General features: G+C 42.5%; 1 protein-coding gene across 2 annotated transcripts in view; it reads right to left on the minus strand.

The window, feature by feature from the left end:
• Positions 1-3,044: 3,044 nt before the first annotated feature.
• Positions 3,045-27,365, minus strand: part of ZDHHC3 (zinc finger DHHC-type palmitoyltransferase 3) — a 35,448-nt gene continuing 11,127 nt past the window's right edge. Inside the window, exons 2-7 of one of the 2 annotated variants that reach the window (XM_069860011.1) lie at positions 25,014-25,343; positions 21,711-21,835; positions 18,376-18,472; positions 16,442-16,523; positions 14,917-15,047; positions 3,045-6,427 (exon numbers count right to left, since the gene is read on the minus strand). In XM_069860011.1, the coding sequence (XP_069716112.1) occupies positions 6,185-6,427; positions 14,917-15,047; positions 16,442-16,523; positions 18,376-18,472; positions 21,711-21,835; positions 25,014-25,319 (984 nt within the window). In that variant the 5' untranslated portion in view covers positions 25,320-25,343 and the 3' untranslated portion in view covers positions 3,045-6,184. Of the gene's footprint in view, positions 6,428-11,557; positions 12,328-14,916; positions 15,048-16,441; positions 16,524-18,375; positions 18,473-21,710; positions 21,836-25,013; positions 25,344-27,365 lie in introns of those variants that run through there. The other variant, XM_069860012.1, reaches the window with a different exon arrangement.

The raw sequence follows: 27,365 nt of genomic DNA on the forward strand, positions 1-27,365 counted from the left end.
TGTGTGATTGGGTTGTATGGTATTGCCAAGCTGGGATGGCTTTGAGCCTGTGGTGGAACATTATAGAATCATAGAATCATTAAGGTCGGAAAAGACCTCTAAGATTGTGGAGTCCAACCACTAACACAAGACCACCATGCCTACTAGACCACGTCCTGAAGTGCTACATCTACACATTTTTTTGAATGCCTCCAGGAGTGGTGACTCCACCACTTCCCTGGACAGCCTGTGCCAATGCTTTACCACTCTTTCAGTAAATAATTTTTTCCTAATATCCAAACTCCCCTGGCACAACTTGAGGCCATTTCCTTTTGTCCTATCACTTGTTACTTGGGAGAGGAACATTCCCTTCTCAGGCCAGCAACTGGAGCTCACGAAGGGGGCAGCTTCAGCTTCAGTCAGCGGTGGCTGTGAGCTCGTGAGGTGCTTTGCAGCTGCTTGGCTGTCCAGACTGGGAGGGCTGTGGTCCTACATGGGACCCCACCCAGGGACCTTGCTGCACCATGCTTTTTTTAAAAAATGTGACAAAAAGAGCAAACTTGGCACAGTGTCCCCAAACTCCATTTTTCATACAGCTTCCTTTCCTCCCGTAAAATTTCTTTGTGGGATTTTTCAGACATTTTTGAAAGAAGTACCATCTCTAGCACCACTATCAGTGCTTCCCTGGAAGTGTATAACCTCTACCCTTCCCCTTCCACACTGAACACTGCTGCGTTACACACTGGACCTTGACTGTGATGTACATCTGGAGCTCTTCCAGCCATAACCACATCAAAGGAGACAACAGCTGTGCGTAGAGCCCAGACAGCCCTGTCGCTGAGCTGCACACACCAGCACCTCCCGAGCCCACCGGTGGCAAAGGACAGCTTTGCTCCATGGTAGCATGGCAATGTGGCCAGCAGCAGTCAGGCGCTACAGCTTAGAATCACAGAATCACAGAATCACTAGGGTGGAAAGGACCCACTGGATCATCAAGTCCAACCATTCCCATTAACCACTAAACCATGTCCCTCAGCAACTCATCCACCCATCTTTTTAACACCTCCAGGGAAGGTGACTCAACCACCTCCCTGGGCAGCCTCTGCCAGTGCCCAATGACCATTTCCGTGAAATATTTTTTTCTGATGTCCAGCCTGAACCTCCCCCGGTGGAGCTTGAGGCCATTCCCTCTCGTCCTGTCCCCTGTCACTTGGGAGAAGAGGCCAGCACCCTCCTCTCTACAACCTCCTTTCAGGTAGTTGTAGAGAGCAATGAGGTCACCCCTCAACCTCCTCTTCTCCAGGCTAAACAACCTCAGCTCTCTCAGCTGCTCCTCATAAGGCCTGTTCTCCAGCCCCTTCACCAGCTTTGTTGCTCTTCTCTGGACTCGCTCCAGAGCCTCAACATCCTTCTTGTGGTGAGGGGCCCAGAACTGAACACTTCCAGCATTTCTGCAAGTAAAAAGGAAATGGGGATTTATTTACTTGTTTGTGTTTGGTTGTGGTTTTTTTAAAGCAAATACTCAAGTATTAGGTTTGTGGAACAGAAAAAAAAAGGAATAGCGACTACAGAATCACAGAATCACAGAATCACAGAATAACCAGGTTGGAAGAGACCCACCGGATCACTGAGTCCAACCGTTCCTACCAAACACTAAACCATATCCCTCAGCACCTCGTCCACCCGTGCCTTAAACACCTCCAGGGAAGGTGACTCAACCACCTCCCTGGGCAGCCTCTGCCAGGGACCAATGACCCTTTCTGTGAAAAATTTTTTCCTAACGTCTAGCCTAAACCTCCCCCGGCGGAGCTTGAGGCCATTCCCTCTTGTCCTGTCCCCTGTCACTTGGGAGAAGAGCCCAGCACCCTCCTCTCTACAACCTCCTTTCAGGTAGTTGTAGAGAGCAATGAGGTCACCCCTCAGCCTCCTCTTCTCCAGGCTAAACAACCCCAGCTCTCTCAGCCGCTCCTCATAAGGCCTGTTCTCCAGCCCTTTCACCAGCTTTGTTGCTCTTCTCTGGACTCTCTCCAGAGCCTCAACATCCTTCTTGTGGTGAGGGGCCCAGAACTGAACACAGGATTCGAGGAGCGGTCTCACCAGTGCCGAGTACAGGGGGAGGATAACCTCCCTGGACCTGCTGGTCACACCGTTTCTGATCCAAGCCAAGATGCCATTGGCCTTCTTGGCCACCTGGGCACACTGCTGGCTCATATTCAGTCGCTGTCACCCAACACCCCCAGGTCCCTCTCCTCCAGGCAGCTTTCTAGACAGACTTCTCCTAGTCTGTAGCACTGCATAGGGTTGTTGTGCCCCAAGTGCAGGACCCGGCATTTGGCCTTGTTAAACCTCATGCCATTGGACTCTGCCCAGCGGTCCAGCCTGTTCAGATCCCTTTGCAGAGCCTCCCTACCCTCCAGCAGATCGACACTTCCACCCAGCTTAGTGTCGTCCGCAAACTTGCTAAGGGTGCACTCAATGCCTTCATCCAGGTCATTGATAAAGACATTGAACAGGGCTGGACCCAGCACCCAGCCCTGGGGAACCCCACTTGTCACTGGCCTCCAGCTGGATTTCACACCATTTCCCACCACTCTCTGGGCCCAGCCATCCAACCAGTTTTCCACCCAGGAGAGTGTGCGCCTGTCCAGCCCAGAGGCTGACAGTTTCTCAAGCAGAATGCTGTGAGAAACTGTGTCAAAGGCTTTGCTGAAGTCCAGGAAGACCACATCCACAGCCTTTCCCTCATCCAGTAGCCTGGTTATGTGCCAGCCTATAAAAGGAAGGATGAATAAAGGGAGAAGGGAAACAAAGCTTTGGCCACCCCTTTGTGCTTCAAAGATTTGAGGAACACCTGGAGGAGTGCTCAGGTGGCTGTTGGGCTGCCCCAGCCCCTGCTGCCTCTCTGCCCACAGCATCCCAGTGCCTCGTTGCAGCATTGGGTCCCTGTGAGGCCACCTCCCAGGGCTGGGAGCGCGAGCCCCTCTCCACAGGCAGAGCAGGCGCCGGGTCCATGTGTGGCAACTGAGTGGAAGGAAGGAGCAGGCAGTCCTTGGCGGATGAAGTATTAATTCTTTAATAAGTACAACAGCGACCAGAGGCATAAAAAAGGAGTTACAAACAGCAAAAAAATATTTTTTTTTTCAAGAGATGTAAATTCTTTAATTGCATAGAAAACCTGCTGTAGAAGACACCAGATAAGAAGTACAAGAACACTTTCCATGTCGGTCATGACCCTTCGTGCAAGAGCAGCAATGGGACCTGCAGTGGACGGCAGCACACCTAGTGCTCTCGAGGACCACGTCCCCAGGGCCTGATAAGCCAACTAGGACCATAGCAGCATGGCCTGAAGATGAAGGCACAATTTAACGAGGGGCAAGGGATGCATGGAGGGAAGGGAAGGAGAACAGTGCATGTGGTTTCAGTTTCATGAAAATCACATTTGGACTCAAGCTGGCAGGTAGTCATTAAAGAAGAAGGCTTATGCCAGAGCCGTGGATATAACAGATTTTTCCAGCTTGTGAGGACTTCTGCAATTTCTGACAGCTGCCACATTGCACTGAGACAGAAACAAGATACGCTCCACCAGATCTTAGGGGGCATCAGAGCTGGGGCTGGGCCAGCTGCCCATGGCTCTGTGTAGGACACAGTCCTGTCTCTCACTTGAACCATAAATGCACTGTGGGAGGAGAAGAATGGCTGTTCTGGCTCTCACCCACCTCTTCACACTGCTTTTCCATTTCGGCTGTTAAAAAAAATACTTAGAAATGCCAGCACCTGAGAAGCAATGTGAGAGGTGGGAAACAAAGGATGCCTGTCCTCATGATGAGGTGAACCAGGCTTGAGTATGGAGGAGGAAATACGCTGCCTCCATCCACACCTACCTGTAGCCACGTAAGTGTGATCTGTGTCCCAAGAAGCATCACCAGAATGCAGGGCAAGAGTGTCTTGCCCAAGTTGATGTCCTCATGCACTTGCCTCAAGGCTATTTTCAACCATCAACTAGTTTCTCCTGCTAGGACTTCATAGCACCATTCCCACTCTGCAGACAGAGCACTGCAGGCAGGGACATTAACTGGACACAGAGGACAAGCAGCAACCCAGAATTAGAAAACCTCAGTTTAAAAGGGGACTATTAATTTTCCTCCTTCAACATTGCTATTGTTCCCTACAGGAAATCCCTTATAGTTCTCTGTATGTCCCGGGTGCCCCTTTCCTGCGCGATGCGGACAGAGAGGAGCACAGGCTGGTGCAGGAGCAGGAGAGCTGCTTCTGTCACTATCATGCTGCTGCACAGAGCAATGATGTTCCAGACCTCATGTCTAAATAACATAAGAGGACACATCAATTCCTCCCATTTTCAGGGTGTTTCCCTTTACCAAAAATGTTTTTATAAATATACAGGTCCTAATTATTTTTTCTAAATCTATTTTCCATTGAAAATGAGGAGACATCCAGAGGGGTTATCGGAAGAGACAACTGTTTGGAAATCCCCCAGGAGGTTTAACCAAGCTGTGCTCCTAAAAGTCATGGCACTCAGTTTGTTCCCAGAAAAAGGGACTGCTGTGGCAGAGGACAAATTCAGGAGAGAATCTTATCCCTCCACAGTATCCCTGAATGTCACACCATTAATACTTGCTAAGATGCTTTTTGGAGGGAAAAAAATCTTGCATAAATTCCATTTGGTATTGCTTCTATAAAAACCTCATCGATTTGGTATTGCTTCTATAAAAAACTCACCTATCTCTTTCACAATTAAGTGCTTCAACCCCCAAATTCCTTTCTCTTACTTTGAGAGGAAGCAATTGTCTTTGGTCCATGTTACAGGGGAAGGGGAGAAGAAGTCAAGCCATGTCCTGGGGGCGGGGAATCCAGGAGCATGTCTCTAATACCCTGAAAATCTTACTGACAATGCTGCTAAGGGAGATGACAAGAAGGAAAAAAAACAAATTGAAAACCAGTCTAAATTAAAACTGTGCTAACTGACACCTAATGCATGCCAAGTGTTTGCAGCATGTTTGAATGCAGCAGCTAACAACACCTCTGCGTGACTTTGCTGCAAATATTGCCACCTGCAGCGACACCTTCCTTGAGCGACGTGTGTTCGTTTCCATGTACTTAGCAATGTTCACCAGGAGCTGGCTGCACAATTAGCGTAAGGAAACCCTGCATAATTGCAAATACTAATAGGACAACGTTAAACCCCAGTAAGATTAAGAAGCAATATTAATTCTCAATTAACTCTGGCTATCAAGAAAATGACACAAAACCAGAGACATCTAAATTAGACAAGTCAAATAGAGAGACATAGTACCTCTACCAGCAGGGTGTTCACATCTCTCTCTTCTTTTGACCACAGAAATATGCCCAGCTTAGACCAGCTGCCTACTTTCTGGGCTGCAGAGTTTAGCCAGACAGTTCCTGCTCCACATGTCCTACATGCTAACAAACCACAGTCCCTGGGCAAAAGCTCACCCTAACCAGCAACTCGAGAACCTGGCCAATACTTGCCTGCTCCTGGCTGTGTTGGCCACAGGTGAAAGCTCCTGCTGGCTTGGCATCACCACTAAGCTCGCTGGCCTCTATGTGGCTCAGACAAATGCCACCAGTCTTGGGCAGCCCCACCAGCATAGAGGGTTAAATATACTCCGGAGACAGTTTTGGAGCCCAAAGGAATTACACCCCGGGTGAGCTCGCCCATCTGCTGGGTCTGTAGCCCAGTATCCCACCTCTGTTAAGACCTGAGCACCAGCAGCTTTCATAATCCAGAGGCAGCACTTAGGGGATGAGCTAAAAAGGATGCATTTTTCAAGAAAACCGTTATAGCTGGGTTAATCTGGCCATTGCACAGGGCTTATAATTTAGTCCTCCAAAAGGTTGTAAGAACAAAACATTAATCAGACTACTTAGGACTGCACATTCCTGGGAGCTGGGACCAATCCAACAATTATAAGCTTTCCTTATAGGCCATGTAAGGAAAACTCAATTGCAGGTCCACAAAGGAGCTTATGAATCTCATCACTTATAAAGCCTTCTCTGGAGATTTGCATTGCTTCTGCTAGTGCTGTACCTGCCTTCCAGATAAATACTCCTGAATTTTTCAATGCACCAGAAGTATGTTAAAAACCAACCCCTTAAATCTCCAACCCAAGCAGTTATTAAAAACAAAAACTGAACGCTCCTCTTGATGTCTTGGAGGATGCTTTGCTTACTCATGTAACACTGGGACGGCAACATCTCGAGCAAGAAACTGCTCAATTTCTTCTTGGGTCATTATTGCGGATGCAGGAGCTGCTCCTGCTGCTTCAGCTGGTGCTGAGCTCTCACAGTTCAGGTTTGAAAAGGGATTGAACCAACCCAAGGAGAAAGCACCACCAAATGCCAGCTTCATCCCTTCCCAGCCGCTGATCTTCTCCCAGGTTGGCTTCTGATTTTTAAGACGCTCAATACCCTGAAAGAAGAGAAGAGTTTTGGGTCACCTCACATTTACAGCAGGTATAACTACTGCGGCACATGCAAAACTGCCCATCTATAGCCACGGTGTCGTTCAGGTTATAGTTAACAATAAAGACAGATATCTTGCATTATTGAGAGTTTCATAACAAACCCCTAAACCAAGACCAAACTCATTGACAATCTGAATCTTGGTGGCTTCAGTATGAGTTGCTTTTGATTTTTATGCTAAAGAGATGGCTTCTAAAAAAGCCATCCCCTTTGGAAACTTGGATTTCTTCTCCTGTTGCTTTTTTAATTCCTCCAAGGGGTAACAAAATACAGTTACAACTTAACATTTCACCTTATTTGGGGCATTTTTACAATAAATCAGATGCAGGCAAAGTACTGCAACTTTTTCTGGTGATCAGGAATTTACCCCAGCCATATCTGGGCTTGTTGAAGCTGACATAAGAACAAGTTTACTCTGCAAAGTAAGAGCAAATATTTAAGAACACAATGTCCATTTAACAACTTGACAAAGACAAATCACAATACAAGCTGGATACCCACTGAGATGTGAGGAAATCTGCACGGGTGGAAGAGGAAGTCTCAAAGCAGAACCATAGCCTTGGTCAGTCAGCATTCTGATTCACCCTCCTTCCAAGCACATCACTTTCGGTAAAGCAAGTATTGTAATTGCATTTAAATAACAAGCCCTTCAGATCTGGGCAGCAATTTTTTTCTGGTAGTCTTCTCCATGTAGGAATCGGGAACTAAGAGTTTTTGGTATTTTTTTTTTTCTGTAAGGCTACTGCTATGTGAAATGGGGCACAATTTTTTTTTGTGCCAATCTTCTGCATCATGTGAGAGAGTCTACAGCTGCATACAATATGTTTATACAGAAGGGCAACGAAACTGGTGAAGCGTCTGGAGCACAAGTCATATGAGGAACATCTGAGGAAACTGGTGTTGTTTAGCCTGGAGAAAAAGAGGCTGAGGGGAGACCTTCGCACTGTCTACAGCTCCCTGAGAGGAGGTTGTAGCAAGGGGGGTGTTGGTCTCTTCACCCAAGTAAGCAGTGATAGGATGAGAGGAACTGGCCTCAAGCTGCACCAAGGGACGTTCAGGTTTGACATCAGGAAAAAATTCTTCACTGAAAGGGTCATTGGGAGGGGGTTGAATCACCATCCCTGGAGGTGTTTAAAAGATGGGTAGATGAGGTGCTCAGGGGTATGGTTTAATAGTGGACAGCGACAGCAGGACTCAATGATCTCAAATGTCTTTTCCAACCAAACCATTCTGTGAGCCATGATGATATACAAGTGACCACGTAGCTCTGTTGTTAGAGAAGCAAGAGTATTGGATCCAAGTTTTGAGACACTCAAGGAAATGAGGAAATTCAGTTAAAACCACTTAAAGGAGCAGTTTTAGAAGAGCTGGATGACAGATACACTTGTCACATCCTAATTCTGCACATTTTCCCTAATGAACCACAAAACATTTCAAAACTTTGCAGGGGGGAAATGAATACATGCCAACACAGCTGCACTTGCAGTAAGCCTTATAAATAACACGACATTTTAATACAGCAGCAGCTTGGTTTTGCAATAACATTGAGTCAGCTTGAGCAGGCCCAAGAGAAAACAGTCCATAAAGAGACAAATTAAGTGTATAGCTTTCGTGAGCTTCATTCCTGTCACATTTCTTGTGCTGACTTAGGAGAAACCCAGCATCAAAATAAAGAAATGATGCAATACCAAAGCTTAAGACTTCAGGGTTGCAGTTTTGGGAGAAATTCATGTCCTGAAGCACAGATGGGCATCTTGCAGTGCTAAGCACAGGCATGTGGCTGTTCACTCTGCTCCCAAGCTTGTAAATGCGTGGGTTTGATGGTTCCAGGGGAAATACCTTGCAGCCCCAGGCCCCTTGGGACAAGGCATTTGGTGCTGCCACAGCTGTTGCCCATCCTCACCCCCTTGCCACACAAGCCCAGAGAGGGGCAGTGCTTATGCATGGCAGAGCAGAGCCTTGGCAAAGCATTTTAGCACCACCACACACTTCTCCTCTGGGATACTCCAGTTATAGTGCCCTGGGGCCGGGCAAACAGGAGACAGATGCTTTTGCAGCCTAAAGCAGAGGAAGACCTTTGGCTGTTGGCTGCTCCATAGCAAACTGCAAAGGTTTCTAATGTGTTAGTAACAAATCATCACCATGGCTGCAGCATTTATCACATGAGAATCTAGACAGAAGGAAAACAAGTAGGAGGAGAAACAGACACCGAGCATTGAAACTCTTCCCTGTCAGCCCAAGCTTTAACCCCTCCCTCATCATGTGTGTAATCTGGTTTAATCTATGCTGCCATCTAAATTGGGAATAAGAATTTTGAAAACTTCTGGGCAGCAACCCCACCATCCCCTGCCCCTCAGACCATCATTCAACCACTCTGAATAGTATCTGCTACCCAAGGCGATAAGCAAGATCAGGCTGAGGTTGTACTAATGCCAGATTAGGGAGCAGTTAATCAGAGCAGGCAGGGGCATACTTTCCCTCTCCCAGCCCGACCTCACTAATCCCTGCAGGGCATGTATTGAAAACGAGCAGAAGTTTTAAAAATTGTATCATGGTCTAATTTTGGCTGCCTGCCCCACGGGCAGTAGGGCGTGAGGTTTTGCCTTAAAAAGCATTTAAAGGGGGAAGGAAGAATGCAGAGCTATGTAAGTTTCATTACTGTTTAATGAAACTTTTTTTTTTTTAATAGATTTACCCCAAATCTCTAAGCCTTATTTTAGAAAGTGATAATTTTGTATTTCAAATTAAAATAACAGCTGTTTCTCGTTCCCATCACACAGCTATTTCACTTTTTAAAGAAGTGCGTCACCTGTCACTATTCCAAATCACGTAATTTTGAACAGATATTGAAAAGAAACTACATAGAGAAATACAAAAAGCTATCTGCAGGACAACTCTAGTGTACTAGAAGAAATGCATTAACTTCTTTTAATACACTTTTAAAATCCAAAGGGAAAGAAGGAACAGAAGAGGCAAGTACCATAACAATTGGTCCATTACAGGAAGACACAGGAAGTGTTGCTGTCAGAAATCAGCACCTGAAATCTGGTAATTCTAAGAAATGATTTCCATGAGCAAATTAGCAAGTGTCCCTTTCTCGTATTAATAGTGGCCCATGTTTGGTTTTCAAACTGCATCAAATTGCAGCACCAAGTCATACAGTGCAAGCAAAACTGAGGAGCCTCAGTTACTGACACCCACCCACCCACCAGGAACTAATGGAATTCTTCAAGCTATGATGATGCCTCATTTAAAATGAAAGCAGTTTGACTGACAATATTAGTACTACATAACACTATTTAACAACCTGCATTTGTTAGAAACAAGAAAACTGAGTAATTACACATTTTTTCACAATGGTCAAAATTCCAGAACAACATAATCAATCTTCCTCCAAAACACAGAGTGAATACGGGTAATTAAAATGAACCAAAACCAGAATGTGCACCAGTGGAATTCATAATCAAAATAATTTTTTAACCAGTGAACAGTACAGACAGATGCATTCGTTAATTGCCATTGACTAAAGCCTCTTCCCTCAACACATTTGATTTTGTATCAAAACAGCTTTAGGGCTGGATTCTCTGCCAGTTCAAGTTATCACCTGCATATCCCTCGCTGGCTGAATTGATTCTGGCCAAAGATCCAATCCTTAACTAATAAGCTAGGAGCACCCTCTGAAAAACAGCATTGCATACTAAAATCAGAACTACATATTTACATACAACAGCTTTCCACTATCAGCATTATCAGCACTGTAAAAACAAAATCTAAACTCCTCCTAAACTTTTCTTCATAAAGAAAATGCATATGCAAAAGCCAAATCTTCTTCACAGAATCTTCCCACAAAGGCGCAAGTGCAGCTCGTGGCTCCCTCCATGCAGTCCTGCAGCAGAGAGCACAACGTGCTCCTCATGATCTAACACTGAGCAAGTAGGATTGCAGAAACAGCCCATTTACACAGCAGAGCAGTTACTGACAGCCTCTTTGAAGTGATGCAAACCCACCACTTATTAACAGATCAGAATATTACCAATTAGCTCATTTTTAAACCTAAAAGTTGAATGCTCATTTAACCTTTCGAAACATCTGCCTCCTTGCGTATCAAAGTGAAAGTTCAGAAAACCATTACAGATTTTTCCCAGCATTTAAAGTGAAAAAAGAAAATAAGAAGAGCAAACAAGTTTTTGGAAAAGTTTTATTGCATTTGTTTTCCATATGGAAGCATTGACAGATTGAAAAGATGCAGCATTCACATTACTTCCAAAATGAAACATCCATTAAATTTCTCCTTCCCCAATTTCCCTCCCTTCCCCCATGGCTTTAAAGCAGTCTAAACAGGTCATTTTCAAAGAAAATACCATTTTATTTTAAACCAAGGAAAGAAAAGATTCCTTGGAAGTCATGGACACAGCCGATTTGTATTTTTCCTTTGTTTGCAAACCTCTGATGAGTCCATGGGAGTCATGATCCAAAAATATAATAAAATTCCTGCCTAAACACAAGATGTCAGCTGTAGTTATGAATGGTTTAGCTCTACCCGTTTTTGGAATGCCTTCTGTCCCTCCCACTTTCATCACCACACAGTTCATAACAGCATGCATGCTCCTTACCTTCAATAGTTCCCAATTTAAAATACTTACACATATATGTGTGTGTGTTTACACACATACACAGGTTTGCATAAATCCAAGGAAAGATTTACAAAGTTCTAAACCAGGGCAATGCTATGAATATAGAATCAATCACTCTGGTACACCTACACATCCCACAATATTAGTCTTTACAGTAATCTGGGCATTCATGTCAGTTTTTCACGTTTACACTGATTAGCAGGCATTGCTCTAACAAGTCATTTACCAAGACAAACACTCACAAATAAGATGACTCTGCTATTCTAGACACTCGGAAATCAGATTTCTCTCTTTCCTGCAAGTGTAAGGCATTTAACAATCCAAAGACTCTTCTAAATCTGCCATAGTTACCCTAAGAGGGTAACAATTGCCTGCATACAAGGGAGGGAACAGACAAAATAATGCCAGAAAGATGGAATTGGTTCTGTGGTTGGAAGGAAAAAGGTGGGTGGGGTGGGTGGGGTGGGGTATTGGCAACATTTGTTTTAAGTACTTTAACTGCATGCCACCATCAGGTCAACTGGCTCTCTTGCTGTGTTGCGTTCTCGTCTTGCACCTTTTGATAAGTGAAGTGTCTGCTTCCCCATTGAAGTTCACTTATGAAAGAGCAATGTGCTCCTTCAGGAAGTACAAAGGTGTTTGTGTAGTAGGGTTGTTGGCACTCATATGTCTTCCACAGAGCTCATCACAGTCAGGAGACAGCATGAGAATCTACTCAGAAGAGGTGGGTCACAACAGAGGATCCCCTTCACATTAGTTACGCCATATAGGAAGCAGAGAGAAACAAAGGCCAGTAAAGTTAACGAGATAAAAAAAAAGAAATAAAGAGATAAAGAAAGAAAAAAAGAAAAGCAGCAGCAGTTTCAGCCAGAGATATAGAATTATCTAAAACTGTGGAATATAGGGCTTTTTTTTTCTCTGCAATTATCAGCCATTTCATTGACATTAAAAAAAAAGTTTCTTTTGCTTTTTTTTTTTGAACATTCATGGAAAATTTGTAACAGTAGTGCTGTAATATGTTTCTATTTTAGTGGAAATGCTGGTCAAGAATTCCTCAGACCACATACTGGTAGGGGTCTGCTTTTCCTTGGTCTGGTGTTGCGAATGGGCTAAGCCATGCTATAGAGAACGGATGGCCAAATACTGCTTTCATGTTCATCCATTTTGTTTTTTTAGCCCATCTTCTCTCTTCCTTTTTCAACTGTTCTATTCCCTGAAAACAGAAATATCACATTTTCAGTCAAGCACTCAGATTCTTTAGTTCTGGATTTGGGGAAAGGTCTACTCTCAGTTACCCCTTATCCAAAGACTGGAATAAGAAAATAAAAATGCATCTATCCTGTCTTTCCTTTTCTTCTCATTGTTTTATACTAAAAAAAAAAAAGATAGAAAGTATTCATTTGAAATAAAATTACTTTCATGTTGCTCAGGCCTAGATATTTCATAAACCTTTTAAGACCTGTCCTCCAATTGCTTCTGATGTCAATTAAAAAAAAAAACCCACCATCTAAAATCAAACAAAAAGTATGTGCTTTAATGACTGAAAGCATTGTGCTAACTAGATGGAAAAGTTTTAGAGGAAACCATTACAAGCTTGCAGACAAAAAAAACCAACCACAAACCCAAGGATAATCTCTATAATGCTCCCAGATTCACCAAGCAAGTTCAGGACGTGCCCATGGCTCAGTGTAGCTGAGTTTACCTGGTGCCTCTTCATGCTTCATTAGAATCACTGCTAAAACATGCATGGGCTCACAGCAGGCAGAAAGGGTTAAATACCGATTTGAGAGAAATCATTGGCATTGTTTAGTAAAGGTTAGAGGGAGAACAAAAATAAGCCATCAAGCAATCAGCTGAAACATTCACTAGTCAGTCATTTAAGAAACAATAAATGTATTATCTGTATTGTGTCTAAAATCCACTAAAGTGAATTTGGTCTTCAAGGAAAGCTATGCCTGGCTGCCACGGAAGTAAAATGAACGTGTCCAGTCACTGGAGAGAATTACTCATTATGGGTGGCAGCAGCAGGCAGATCACTGTGTTCTTTAACTTCAGGTCCTTTGCAAGGTAAGCTTCTCCTGACCTACATGTCTCTTCCCCCGCTACCGATTAATGCACTGTAATACATCTTTGTGTCTCCAATTACTGATTCTGGGAGCTCTGCAGAACACAACATGGGTCAACTGCAAAAGTTGTGCTGATCCATGGTAAATGTCACCTCTAGAGACAACTGAAAAATACTGGGGTTCTGGGTCTCTTCAAGCAGAAAACAACCATCCTGGTGGGACAGCATATACAAGACAGGAAATTAGGTCTCCTGGTGATTGGAAGAGGAAGGTGAGAAAGGGCAACACACAGCCCTGTCTTCTAAAATGTGAACTAAAACACTGCAAGAGACATCAGGCAGAATTTCACCTGGAAATATTCCCCTGCTCAAAACAGATTGCTTATTGGACACAGCTATCTCCATGCTAACAAATCAATTACATGTTCCACAGAGGAAAATCCCCCAACAGGGGGACACCATATTTCATTTTTTTATTTTAGATTGTGCCTTTGTTCCTTTAATAATCACAAGTTCCAAGAATTTGAGGGAAAGGGAAAATCTAGGGACTTATTTGAGTGCCTGGCTGTAGGAAGCATCTTCTAAAAATTCTTGACAGATTTCAAAGACTGAGAAATTCAGATGACGATTTCACAGTCAGCACTGCTAATTTACACACTTATTGATAAACTCAAGCTCAGCAGGATCTGTACGACATTGTACTTCTTCTTGGGGTTCTCTCCAGTAGAAAGAACAGTTGAAGCCTTCCTCTGAATACAGAAAAGCCATGACGTGAACATGAGCGTCTTGCAGAAGCCAAGCATTAAAAAGATCACTGCAAAAAAGACTTGGGAGCAGTGGGCTCTTACAGTCTGTAATGCCAGTCATGGCTCTCCAACAGCAGCAAAATACCTGTGCTAGCTTTGCCTGGCCCTGGGCAAACAAGCAAAGGGGAATGAAAACTAAAAGAGGCAGGGGAGGAAATAAGAGTTGTCCCTCTTTTAAGACCATCACTTCTCTTCAACCACTCCAGTTAATTCACATATCTGAGCGTGCTTGGTGAAGGCCAGCAGTACTTGTAAGTGTGGAAACATCCCCAGGAGTCACCAGCTCCATCTTCACAAAAGCGAGCAAATGCAGAGATATACAACGGACTGCAACACTCCCACGTAACCTCTATTATGCCATATTTGAATTGGGGATGACAGTGGCTTTGCAGCAGACTGTACCCAGCAAATTTCTATAAGCCTACTCCATTACCTTCTCTTTTTCCCTCCGGCAAGAGTTATAAAACTGTTTAACAAGCAGCTAAAACTGGAAATCTTCTAGACTAAAAGAAGTGTGTGTCTTCTTTCCCCGCCCACTCATCTTAGCTTTCCAGCACTTAAAGCTGTAAATAGTGACACCAGGGGACACACAGCTGAATTTCAGACAATACCAAAGTGAAAGCACTTCATTAAAGGAAAAAGGTTCTCAAACCCACAGGGATAGATTCTCTTCACAGAGTAATCCCAGTTACCAATGTCTGCCTTAATCAGAGGTGCTGTCAACACAGCATCCCAGCCAATATGCAGGTGTACGCCACTTCTCACAGTAAACTTCAGAGAGCATAATCCAGCTCCGTTCATTACATTGGTTCTTTCCTCAAAGGGTACACATACATGAACTCCCATGCAATAAGGTAAAACCCTGTGGCCCTTCACTGCTTCTACAAATGGTGAGAAAAAGAGGGTAAAGGAGAGAGTGTGTGAGACCCACCGTTTCATCAGTGCAGATGGAGTGTACTTGGGTCCCAAACATAACCGAGGTGAAGATAAGAAATAGGAGAGCCTCAAAACACAAGAGGATGAGAAGAATCACTGTAGTTGGTGGAGAGAAGGAACTGCATTCTGTAGAGACAAAACAACAGAGTTGGAAGGGGAGAGATCAGGTGATGCAGCAGCTGCAAAACGCCTCCTAAACCACAACTTTTCCACACTCAAACCGTCAAAATAAATTACATGATCACTACTCTCAAAAAGGTGCACTGACATTCTGAAGGATGTTCAACAACGAAATGACCACTCCCGCCAGTTTAAAATAAAAAGCAAACCAAACAATCAGAAAACCCTGCAAGACTTCAAGAGCACAACCTTCTTTTCCTCTTAAGAGTGTCCCGGGCACACTGGCTAGGACTCTACTCCATTTCAACTGTAGCATCTCTTAAACCCTAATCTTAACAGATTTTTCCACAGATTAAGTCCCACCAGTATCCTTAACCTAGTGATCAGGACACAAGAATAATTATTTTTAACATAAACATAAAATCAGAGTATGCTTCCTTTCATAATTGCTCTAAGTCATAACCTGGTACAGGTGGGAAAGCACTACCCCACAGATATGGCTCCGAGAAAGTGGGAAAAAGAAACTGTCTTTTGGTGTAATCTTTCCCTATAGCCCTGGCCACTGTAGTCAAATCCAGATGTTCTCAGTGACAGCAGGCAGCTGTTTTAAAAAGTTCTGAACTGCAGAACAACCTTGTCAAATTCAGTTCATATGTGTAAACACACCCATCCTCTGCAGTATTATAAATTAAAACAGGTCATTATACTGAATGACACAACTGAAATCCCAAGAAAAACAAAGCTAATTCTCTTCCAAAAAAATCCACAAGCAGCACATATATCCACACATACATTCTTTGACATCTTGCTATTTGACTCAGCATTACCTACAGGATTTCCTATATCCATTTGTGTTTTTAAAAACACATCTCAATTGGCTATGTGAAACTTCACTCGCTGGCTGCTCCAGAATGAGGGCTGGGTTTGTTTGTTTATTTGTTTGGTTTTGTGGAAAGGAACTGTTTTCTTGCGAGGGTGGATTTGTGGATCCGAGTTATCATGTTTTCCTGGCAGTCTTGCAAGAACGATTCATATTACTCTTTTAAAAAAAGCACACACTTTCTTCTTATCTTGCATTGGCATTCAGGAAAATAGTGCTGCGTTCACATCAATAGTAAGACTACTGCACACATACTGTCTACGTATTTTTACATCTCTGCTTCCCATTTGGCAGTGTTAGGCTTAAGTGAAACAGGATGTTTCAGGGCAGAGACCCCAGCAGGTCAGAAAAAATTAGAAGTTCCAGTATTGATCATAAAAAAAAATAATAACAGAGATAGTACAGCAGAGTCCTGATAACATTCTTCTGAAACCAGCATAAAAGGGGTTGCAAACTACATTACAAGGTCTTATTCATAAACTAATCTGATATTTTAATGAGATACTTTGTTAGTACTCACTTGTCCAGTCCTCTTCAAAGCAATACAAGAAGTGAAATCCCACCATTATTAAAGCATGCAGAGAAATCAGTGCTATATACATCTGAAAAATAAAGGATGCAATATAGGTATATCAGGTACATTGGAAGACCAAAATGCTAAATCTTCCAAACACTTTATTTAAAGTGTTAAGACTTAAAACAAAAATCTAAACTACAAACCACTCCAAAAACCATCAAGCCCTCCCATCCTCCCTAAACAAGCACCCTGAAGCTGGCAAATGCAAGACTGCATGGACTCATTCTGGCCTTAATAGCAGTCCGGAGTACACAGGAGGAAGACTGTTTATTTCAAAGCCAGTTGGGCACAAATCCCATCCGCCTGCATCCCAGCGTGGACTTCCACACAGCTTACTGTCCTTATCTCCACTGAGTACAGAGCAACATTCAGAGAACAACTGTCTGGCAACAAGGTATCATGTTGTCAAAGCTTACATACTTGCTCCTGAAAGCACTAGAGTTTCCCAGAGAAACAACAGCTAATTTTGGTTTTAACCACAAAAAGCACTTTATCTATTTTCCAGCATGACTTTCAGAAAATTATATATTTTTTTTAATAAGTGTTTTTCCCTGAGGCACATGCTGGTTTCGAAAGTGTCTCTCAAGCTTTAGTACTTAATCCTTTTTGTTTTAAATTAGGTCTCAGCTTTGCAACAAAAAGCTTTAAACTATACACAATGCTTCACATACACTGCAGTTTACCCAGACAGGGCTAAAACAACTATTCCCCTGAACCTACAGACTCTGAAAAATGTTAGCAGATATTGGAATCGAGGAAGATTTTGTTACGAGAAATGTCTGTGGAATCAGTAAAAGGTGACAGGAGAGTATTTTGGTTTTCCTTGCAAGTTGAGTATGCTGCCATTCTTTCACATCCTCAGGTCTCTAAAAGAATAATCTAGAAGAAACCCAGCAACCCTTACTTTGTTTCACTCTCAACTACTTTAAGTGTTTAATACAGGCTGCTTGAAAGCAGGTGTCAGTTTTAACAGAAGCAGAAATCCCTTCGATAGGATTAAAACACCTAGCTTGCTCCTCATGGTGAAAAAATGCATGCTTAAGGGAAAGATAGGGGATTTGTTTTGTTCTGTAATGCACACCCTACCTTACCACACCACAGGACAGAAGTGTAAGCCTTTCCATTTAACTGAAAATCACCCCCTTTTTGCTAGGTGATATAAGAACATTCTTCCTTGAACACAAAGATGTCTCAAAAGATTTATTAATAAAATAGAGCATCACTGAAACTCAGACTTATAATGTTCATCCTACTCCCACGGGATATTTGCAGTTTGCTTTGATGAAACTCTTCCATAAATATGTAGTATTCAAGTCTGTACTCCCATTTTCTTACTCATTATGCCTCAGATATAGCACAAAGAACCAAACACGTCCTAGGTTTTCAAGTACAAAAATAAACCACTTGCAAGTAAAAGCTGGATAATTCTTGCCAAAGGGGATGCAGACTTCCCACTCCTCGCTCAAGATGTGGCAACAGCTCTTATTATCTGATCCCACACAGATACTCATACAGCTACAACATTTAGGAACCCTACATACAGCCCAGGACCCTAACAACCACTGTAAGGTGTAAAAGGATGGCCCATGCCTCAAAGAGCTCAATGCCACAATAAACTACTTGCATTACAAAACAGTGAGCTGAACAACTGACAACACAAACCTCACAAAGCCCTGGCAAATACTTCCTGGGATGCCTTTTCCTGTTGCTGTGTTGTGTGTGTTCCCTACTTAGAGAAACAAAAGCCTGCAACAGTTCCCTGTAAAGTTCTTCTGAAATAAGAAAAAAAAAGGAAGCCTTCAGAGCTGCAAGCACTACACACAGCATTTTGCTGCTGCCCACTGGACAACCTCAAACACCGCTTGCGAAATACTTACTGTAAACAGTACAAAGTACTTCTGGTTATTCTCTCCTACACAGTTATTGACCCATGGGCAGTGATGGTCCATTTTCCGAATACACCTCTTGCAAACACTGAAAGAATACAGGTCTTTATTTACTGCATATTTAATTTCAGGAACACAAGACTTCACAGGGGTTCGGGGGAGAAGAAATTAAAGGAAAGAATCAGAGGTGAAATGTAAACCTAAACAAATTTACTGGTCAACACATTGATATTTGTGGTTCGCATACTTGACTATGTCTGTTCAAAATGAACCACGCAACACCATATCGCCATTGTAAAAAATAAATGCCAAGCAAAACACATAAGCATAACATTCATATCAGTGGTTCTACCAAAATAAGGTTTGAACAATACATTCAGGCAGGAGGAAAAAAACCTGTGATTTAGTTTCATTTTAACCTATTTGGTCTGTGAAAATGTCAACAGTTTAAAACCAAACAAAAACCCAGAAGGATAGGAAAAGGAGTAATGAACAAAGAAATTTTTCAGAATTCATAATAACAGATTAGGGTTTATTTACTAACATTGGCTGGTAGCAGGAACTTGCAAATAAGAAAATTAAATAAAGCATTAGAAAAAATTCTTGACATCAAGGTAAGCCACATACCAGCATAAACCAGCTGTGGCTGTCAGTCAGAGAGACAGTACCACAATATACATTCAAGGTAAAATTAGATGTTAAAGCACTTCACAAAACCAGACTAATAAAATCAAAATTCTAATCCCTGCCAGCGTGCACATTGTGGCTAGAAGTCAAATAATTAAAAGATTATTACTCTGTGTGAACATCATTCTCTTGCTTAGTCAGTAACTGCTTCAACTCACATAATAAAGGAACTCTTTTTCTCTGCTGTTTCCTCATATGATAGGAGACGAAAGGCAGTCTCCTGATACTACATTGCACAAACAAGCACAGAAATCAAATATGAAAAAACACTAAACCCCAAAACAAGTGAACAATAGACGCAGAAAGTAAACAGTCATTCCAGAACAATCCTGGCAGCACTGAAACAGAAAGGATTGAGGGCTCTGCTAATTTTATTTTTCTTCTTATAGCAAAAAATACTTTGACCTTAACACGAACAACACCCAAATGCTTAAGGGAAACTCGCACAAAAACATAAACACATTCTTATGAGCACGTATGAATAAGTAATAGAAAACCTTTTCGTCAGAACAGCAGTGCACTTATGCTACGTGGTGGGAGGGGATAATCCCCAAGGATCTATGCCATGCCTGAAAAACAAACGAGTTGCTTATAGTCCTGATCCTAAATGAAAGGTTGGCTGGGCATGTTCCAGCCTCCAGCATGGGGACAGATCAAGAGCTGCTTCTCCTCAGGCACAAGGGGTACACTCTTACCTGCCAGTCCCAGCTGCAGGGGACAACACAAAAATCTTGTTTTGCTAGAATAAGCAGCTTGAAATAATTTTTGAGACACATGAGGACTAAAATCAGCTGGAATGGTAAAAATGTTATCTTCCAGATAATGTCATGCTTCACGGGACAAGTACTGGTTTAAAAAAATAAAAAAGCAGGGAGGGGAAGGCAGGGCGGTTGGCGTAAAGCAGGAGGATGCCTCCCTGCGGTCTAATTTACTTTGTGCGGGCACACACACGCTTCCCCTCGGCTCTGAAACAGGCAAGCATCTAAGCAACCTCTCTAGTGCCTCCTAGAATCTAGTTCCCTAGAGGGACAACCTGAAGCAGCCACACCAAAGAAAAATTCCATAAAGGAGGTAGCAAAGGCTGAGAGGAGAGTTTTTATTCCATGCATACATACCAAAAGCAGTTAGATAAGAGGCAGAATGTGAAACCAGCTAGCGGAAAAGGAAATTCAGAAACTAAGACTGAAAATTATAGGCAGCAGGGATTTCCCATATTCAGACACTCTCCCCCCTACTCAACCACCCAGCTTCCAATGCCAGTAGGAGTAGTTTACTGGGCATAGGGAACTCACAGAATCGCATATGAATCAAGAAGCACTCTTCTCCCTCAGGTATACAGCTAGCAGTACCTCCTGCTGATGCATATGTACAACTGTGATGGGTTGGAGTCCAATAAATCCCCCTGCCCCACCAAAAAAAAAAGTTTGATTGAAGATTCTCAACAGCATCAGTGCTCAGTGGACAAATTTCTCAAATCTTAATGTCTATAAAGGTATCTTAAGGCAAAGAAATAAGGACTGTGGAGATGAGGGTTTGTGTTCAGCATAAGTGTCTTTTTCATTTACCTACGCTGCGAGTCATCAGCAAGACAGCATTTCAGACGCAAAGTTTCATTCATAATTGAAGAAGTGTCAGAGGGGAATTTACAGGAGCATTAATAAGTGATAAGCACTATCATATTGCTCCTGCTGAATAACCAACTCCTGATTTTGATTAAAATAAAAAGCAACAAAACAAGAAAAATATTTGCAAACTAAAGGTCTGAAAATAAATATGAAAAATATGTTCTGCAAACAGCAGAACAAGTTTGCTCAGCTTAGTACCACATATTCCCCTCTCCACAAGACCCCTGCTTGAATCAGCATTAACTGTGATACCAGCTCTCTCAATATGTATTAGTTTTTGAGTAGGTGAGGACACCAGTGCAAACTCATTAAACTCCTTACAGGAAAGCAGGTATAGCTGTTTTAAAAGCAGAGGAGAATTTTAGTAAGCAGTTATTTTTTTTGCTTACTGCCCTTAGTACTAAAAAGCACCTACTTTCTTCAGAGAAGTTCACCCCACCAGAAAAAGTACAGACATGACAGATCCGGAGGCATACTGATCTACCACAAAGCACAAAACAAAGTCACGGTACTAAATGAAAACATGGAAGTCAGAACTCTTAAAAAATATATAAAGTTACCTAAACTTTAGTTTTCATTTAAATACCACTTCTAAATAGAATCTACAGTAGGACAAACACATTTATGAATAAAAACAAAAATAGAAAGGACACTGCCCTTTTGAAAGACACTGCGTTTAATGGATTTCTATGCATTCTGGTATATAATGTCTCTTTTTTAAGCTATGATTACATTAGAATTTATGGAACATTGATTAGAGATCTGGAGTCACAGCAGCATTCATTCTAAATGTCTCTTGCTTTGCAAGAAGTAGCTGCAGCCGCTACAGATGTCAGAAAGGGCCTGAAATTTTTTCAGAGAAGCTTGAAAGTGTCTGGCACTATTGGCAACAGAATTCAAATGCCAACCTCTCAGTCTAACTCCAGTCTCAGACTCCAATAACAATTTAGATCATGGCACGCTGGATAACTCTCGAGGTCTTGATAAAAGAATAACCGTCAGAAAAGATTTTACCTGCAGTGATGTGCTCTGTCAGGTTTGATGCTACAACATTTTGGGCACTTGTAAACCACCTGTCCTGGCTTTAGTTGTAAACTCTCGATGAACTCCTTTGTGGCATTACCTTTGGGTACAGCACCCTGCAGAAAAAAAAAACCAAACCCAGAAGATCAATCTGTGGACACTGTGGGTGCTAAGAACAATAGGGTGACTTAAAACTATGGGAGAGGAGGGAAGAGAAAGAAATAAAAACTTCCCTAAGATCAAGAGAGTTTCAGAAAGAACAAGAAGATTCAGAAAAGAAATTGAAATGAGGTCCTCATACATGGAACTTAAAACATAATTTTGTTGGGTTTTGGTGTTTTTAAACATCGGCAAATCCTCACTTAAGCAATTAGTCTTTTGTAATCCTGTAGTAACCTTAAAATATTTAAGAATCCTCCTCCCTCTCCTCAAATCTAGCAACAAATTTATCATGACAGTTTTATATCACAAACTGGAAAGTGCAGATGTTTTATTCCAGTAGAAGCAGCTGCTTCTGAAGTACCATTGTGCACAGAAAGAGTTGCTGGTAAATGCCTCATGCATTTACAGCTATGCTTCTGTTGTGTATTTCTTATTTAAAGTAAGGTTTAGCATTCAAACACTGAACACTAAGAATCTTCCCACATGAATAAGACTAGGTAAAACATTCTTAGCTGAGCAATTATCACTTTAAAATATGTGCCTTTAAGTATGTAATGTACTGCTGATGCTGAAGCCTGATTTCAAGAGTTTCTATCCTTTCTATGACCATAAATTCCATAAACTTGCTTAAAAAAAACCCCAAACCCTGAAAAAACCCACAACAAAACACACCCCAAAATAAGTCATGAAATATGCTGTATGAAATCAGCGCTGGTACACTGGCATAAATGCACCTCTATGGATGTAAGGCTGAGGTCAATGGGATGAGGTTTAACAAGGCCAAGTGCAGAGTCCTGCATTTGGGACACAACAACCCTGTGCAGCGCTACAGGCTTGGGGAAGAGTGGCTGGGAATCTGCCTGGCAGAGAAGGACCTGGGGGTGTTGGTTGACAGCGACTGAACATGAGCCAGCAGTGTGCCCAGGTGGCCAAGAAGGACAATAGCATCTTGGCTTGTATCAGAAACGGCGCGGCCAGCAGAAGCAGGGAAGTGGTTCTGCCCCTGTACTCAGCACCTTGAGTACTGTGTTCAGTTTTGTGTCCCCCACTACAAGAAAGATACTGAGGTCCTGGAGCGTGTCCAGAGAAGAGCAACGAAGCTGGTGAAGGGGCTGGAGAACAGGTCTTATGAGGAGCGGCTGAGAGAGCTGGAGGCTGAGGGGAGACCTCATTGCTCTCTACAACTACCTGAAAGGAGGTTGTGGAGAGGTGGGTGCTGGTCTCTTCACCCAAGTGACAGGACGAGAGGAAATGGCCTCAAGCTGTGCCAGGGGAGGTTCAAATTGGACTTCAGGAAAAACTTCTTCAGCGAAACGGTTATCAAGCACTGGCACAGGCTGGCCAGGGAGGTGGTTGAGTCACTATCCCTGGACGTATTTAAAAGACAGCTAGATGAAGTGCTTAGGGACACGATTTAGTAGTGGACAGGTACAATTGGACTTGATCTCAAAGGTCTTTTCCAACCTAGTAATTCTTAAAATGATTATATTTTATATTGAAAGAAAAACAAGGACGCAATATTTTAACAGATTTGTGACTGAACAGTCTCTTTTTAACACATTTATACAACCTCCCCACAGTAATACACAGAAATAATACTCATCAAGGATAGAACTGCACATTAAATCAGTCCTATAAGGCTTTACTAGCAGTCTTTAGGGCTTTCCACAAAAAAACTCCCAACAAGTCTGATCAATTTAAAAGATGTGCCCCTCGTTCTCCAGGTCCTGGCAGCTTTCTTCATCCCCAACTCACACTGTCTGCCAGATGTTGCTGCGTTCTCTCACTTTATCTTTCCTCTTCCATTTTGCCTGGTTGATTTCCTCATGAAAAAATAAAACCTCCAGCTCTCACCATTCATGCACATAAATTCCACTGCACACTAGGAATTAACATATCTTTTCCCAATTACTCTGCACAGAGATTGTATCTGCTTCTCAAAGCTGTTTGCCCAGCCTGCTTCAGAATACAGCTTTTGTTTCAGAAAAGTTCCTGCTAACTCTGCTAAATGACTCCAGCGACCTGAGGGTCCCCAGACACACAACATACTATAATTAACAACAATAAGAACTCCCAGGATATAAACTATATAACAAATTGCTGCAACCCTCTGTTCCCAATTTCGATGACCAGAAGTTTCAGCGCCTCATCTGCTGCTTACAGTGCTGCCCAGCAGCAGTAGCATGCAATGCATCAGTCTTTAACATATGAAATTACTCATAATCAAGCCATTTCTGCAGTGCGCTGGCTTCTGAGAGAGCTGGAAACTAAGAAACAAAGACTACAATGAAGTTTTCATCATACCTAACAAGGTTTCAAGTAGGAAATGACATTTGGAAGGAATAATTGGAGTATCAGAGGCACACTGCCATTCCCAACAGCAACAGGAACACTCAAGAGGAAAGGGCCAAGAGGAATCTAAGCTTGTTTTTCCTTCTATTAACTACTGGAGATGTCCAGAGGTTAACAAACAAAATAAAGCATCACAAATCACACAGAATAAGGATTATGGTATTAGACTGTATCTTTTCACTAGCCAAAAGACAAGAAAGCAGCAGATCAGATCTCTCACAAAGCAATGTTCTACAGAGTCATACAAGAGTTTCTTACAACTCTGATGCTTCCCGCCTGCCTAAGAATTGTCTGCTCTTAGCACAGTCACATAGTATTTATTTCAGCGTGTTCAATAAACTCAAATAAACCGCTAGTATGAGAGATGGTAACATGCATTTTCAAAACAACATACTGCTCCATTCTGTTTGAAGCAATTACTTGCCAAGGCAACAACTGAAACCAGCTTTTCCAGCTTTCTTATTTGTCAAGACACAACAAGCCACAAGCGTGAGATCTGCCAATGAGGAGAAAACAGCGTCAGAGAGAAGTGCTCTCCTTCCTAGTGCAAAAAGAGGAGCTGCTCACACAATGGGAATCTAAAGCTGGGTCCTTGACTTTGCATCTGACTTGAGTGGGATGAAAAATTAGCATTCCCCACCAGCGGCTTTACTCAGCAGCCTGACACATGGAAGTTATTTAAATCTGCCACTCACTCAGCAACTGAGTTACCCAACATCTAGCAGACAAGAAAAACACCGCCTGTTTCTTTCCGAGACATACAGAGAGAGATATACTTACTGGATCTGTCAGCATAGCACGAAAATGTGAAGCCAAAGCGAGGAAAGCCAAGGTGTTGAACAGTGTGCCATTGATGACACTATAAACATAATCTCTTGATGGAACTAGCATGACAAGAAGGACTACAAAGTCGGCATAGAACACCAGCATCCAGGTAACGACAGCACATGCAATACCACAGCCATCTCGAATAAACCACATTGTTCCCACGGAAGCGTGGCTAGGAGGTGGAACACACTTTTCTGGCTGCAGGTATTCAGGTTTCCTTTCAATATCTCTGAAGTGGTGGACTGGAGTAATCATCATAGGCTGTTATGTCCATACTTGCATCTGAAAGAGAGTCAGAAACAGTGTTCACTGCTTTGCAAGACACATAGAGGTCCATTCACATTATAGCATGGCGATCATGTGTGAAATTCCAGATTACAGAAAGTGAGTTGGAAAGTAAAAAAGGTTAATAAATCAAACAAAATAATGGACTTGGAACCAGACTCTTGCACTTATCAGAACACTTCTTACTCAGAAGACTCTCTAAGTGCTTTTAAGACTTGCTCAATTACATATTAAATCCACTGGTGTGCCACCTCCACCCCTCCCAGAGAAAAGGCAACAAGTATTTAATAAAGAGAACAGCAATGAGGTAGGTGCCAACAGGAGCAGCCACAGCATGGACTGAAGCAAGAAGTAGACTCCGTCATGTGCGAAGAAGACATGGCACAGCTGGTAGGGTCCTTCTTGCTGCATCAGACCTGAGGAAGGGAAGGTCTCCCTGACAGATACTGAGAAGCTTAGCATGTGGAAGAGTTTTCCTTTCCCCTTACCTATGGACACAGATTTTTGGCATAAAGCTGCACAGCCACACCACTGCAAAGTTACCGTGGCAGGAACTGATGAAGCAGCAGGCAAAGATCTTCATAGGAATTTCTAGTCTTGCCTTGAGGATGCCCTTTCCCAACAACAGCTGACCTCCCACTCCCATCTCCTCCTTTGGTTTTACGTCCCTCCTAAGTCATCATCACTTTGCCATCCTTCTCCCATCACGTTTCCTCCATCCCTTGATGTCATTCTGTTCCTTCCCTGTCGCATTCCTAGCTAAGTCCACTCCACTGCAAAAAGGGCACTAACGTGACATTTGCTGCCATTGCCCTGTCCTCTCTGCCTCTGCAGGCGCGTCGTCTATCCAGAGGGTAAGGTCCATTTTGGAGCCAGAAACTGGATTACTCCAGGCATGCTTGGCACTTACTGTAGTTTCAGCGTTAACTCCCACCAAAGGCAGGCATTTGAGAAAACAAAAAAAAGTGCTCCTAAGACTTTGGCAGGGGATCAATCAATCTGTGCGGTGAATGCACACCACTCAATGTTAGAGCACACCTGGCATGCTAAACTTTGAAAGCGGCTTTTTATACACCCAGTAACTTCTTCCAAAGACACTTCTTAGAGTATTTGCACAACGCTTTAATTGCTCAGAACCACGACAATCTATACATAAAGACCCACCTTCAACAAAAATGGATACAATAATTTTCCTACCAAATACACTGAATTGCATACACCTAAACAGAAGGGTTCAGTCTCCTCCTCTTTCAACATGAAAGGATTATTCTCATTTATTTGCAAGATATAGAATACATCTTTCCATTTTAATTCAGAGAAAGGGAGACAATGTTCACCATTAATTACGTTTTCTGCCAAAAATGTCACGTTGAAGCTATTGTTGTGTTTAACTGTTAAAAAAGTGATGCTGTTGCCTAGACAAAATGGATAAATTTTATAGAAAACATAATGAGAAGGTCGCAAAAGTGTCTAGAAACTTAAACTTCTCTCAAAGATTTTATGGTTAATTTCCACCAAGTACGAGGGGAAAGCTCTATTTCGCATAATACTGATCTAAATGCAGACGCTCTTGCCTCTATCTAGACAGGAAAGGAGATGGTAGCTTGCTTTATAGTTGTTATTTCAAGAGGACCAAATTCATAAGAGGACAATTAGTCTCTCACAGCTAAAGGTTATGGTTACTAATGAGCAGGACAGTAAATTAAATCCATGCACAGAAGTGACGAGCTTGTGCATGTTAGTGAGAGTGACATGGGGGAGAAGTGACTGGATCTGCTATTGCCACAATGAGAGGCTAAAGCCAGGAGTGCAGTTTCTAGTGCACAAAAATGGATGAACCAGACTGTTCACAATATTTGTTTTCTAACATAACTGGTATAAATAAACTAGGAGAATTAAGTAATTGTTTTATACTTCTACTTTTAGCATTTAGTACACTGCCAAATGAGAGAGTTTAAGATTTTTTTATAGAATCATAGAATCATAGAATAACCAGGTTGGAAGAGACCCACCAGATCA

Source organism: Phaenicophaeus curvirostris, chromosome 6 (assembly GCF_032191515.1).
Source record: "Phaenicophaeus curvirostris isolate KB17595 chromosome 6, BPBGC_Pcur_1.0, whole genome shotgun sequence".
Classification (NCBI taxonomy): domain Eukaryota; kingdom Metazoa; phylum Chordata; class Aves; order Cuculiformes; family Cuculidae; genus Phaenicophaeus; species Phaenicophaeus curvirostris.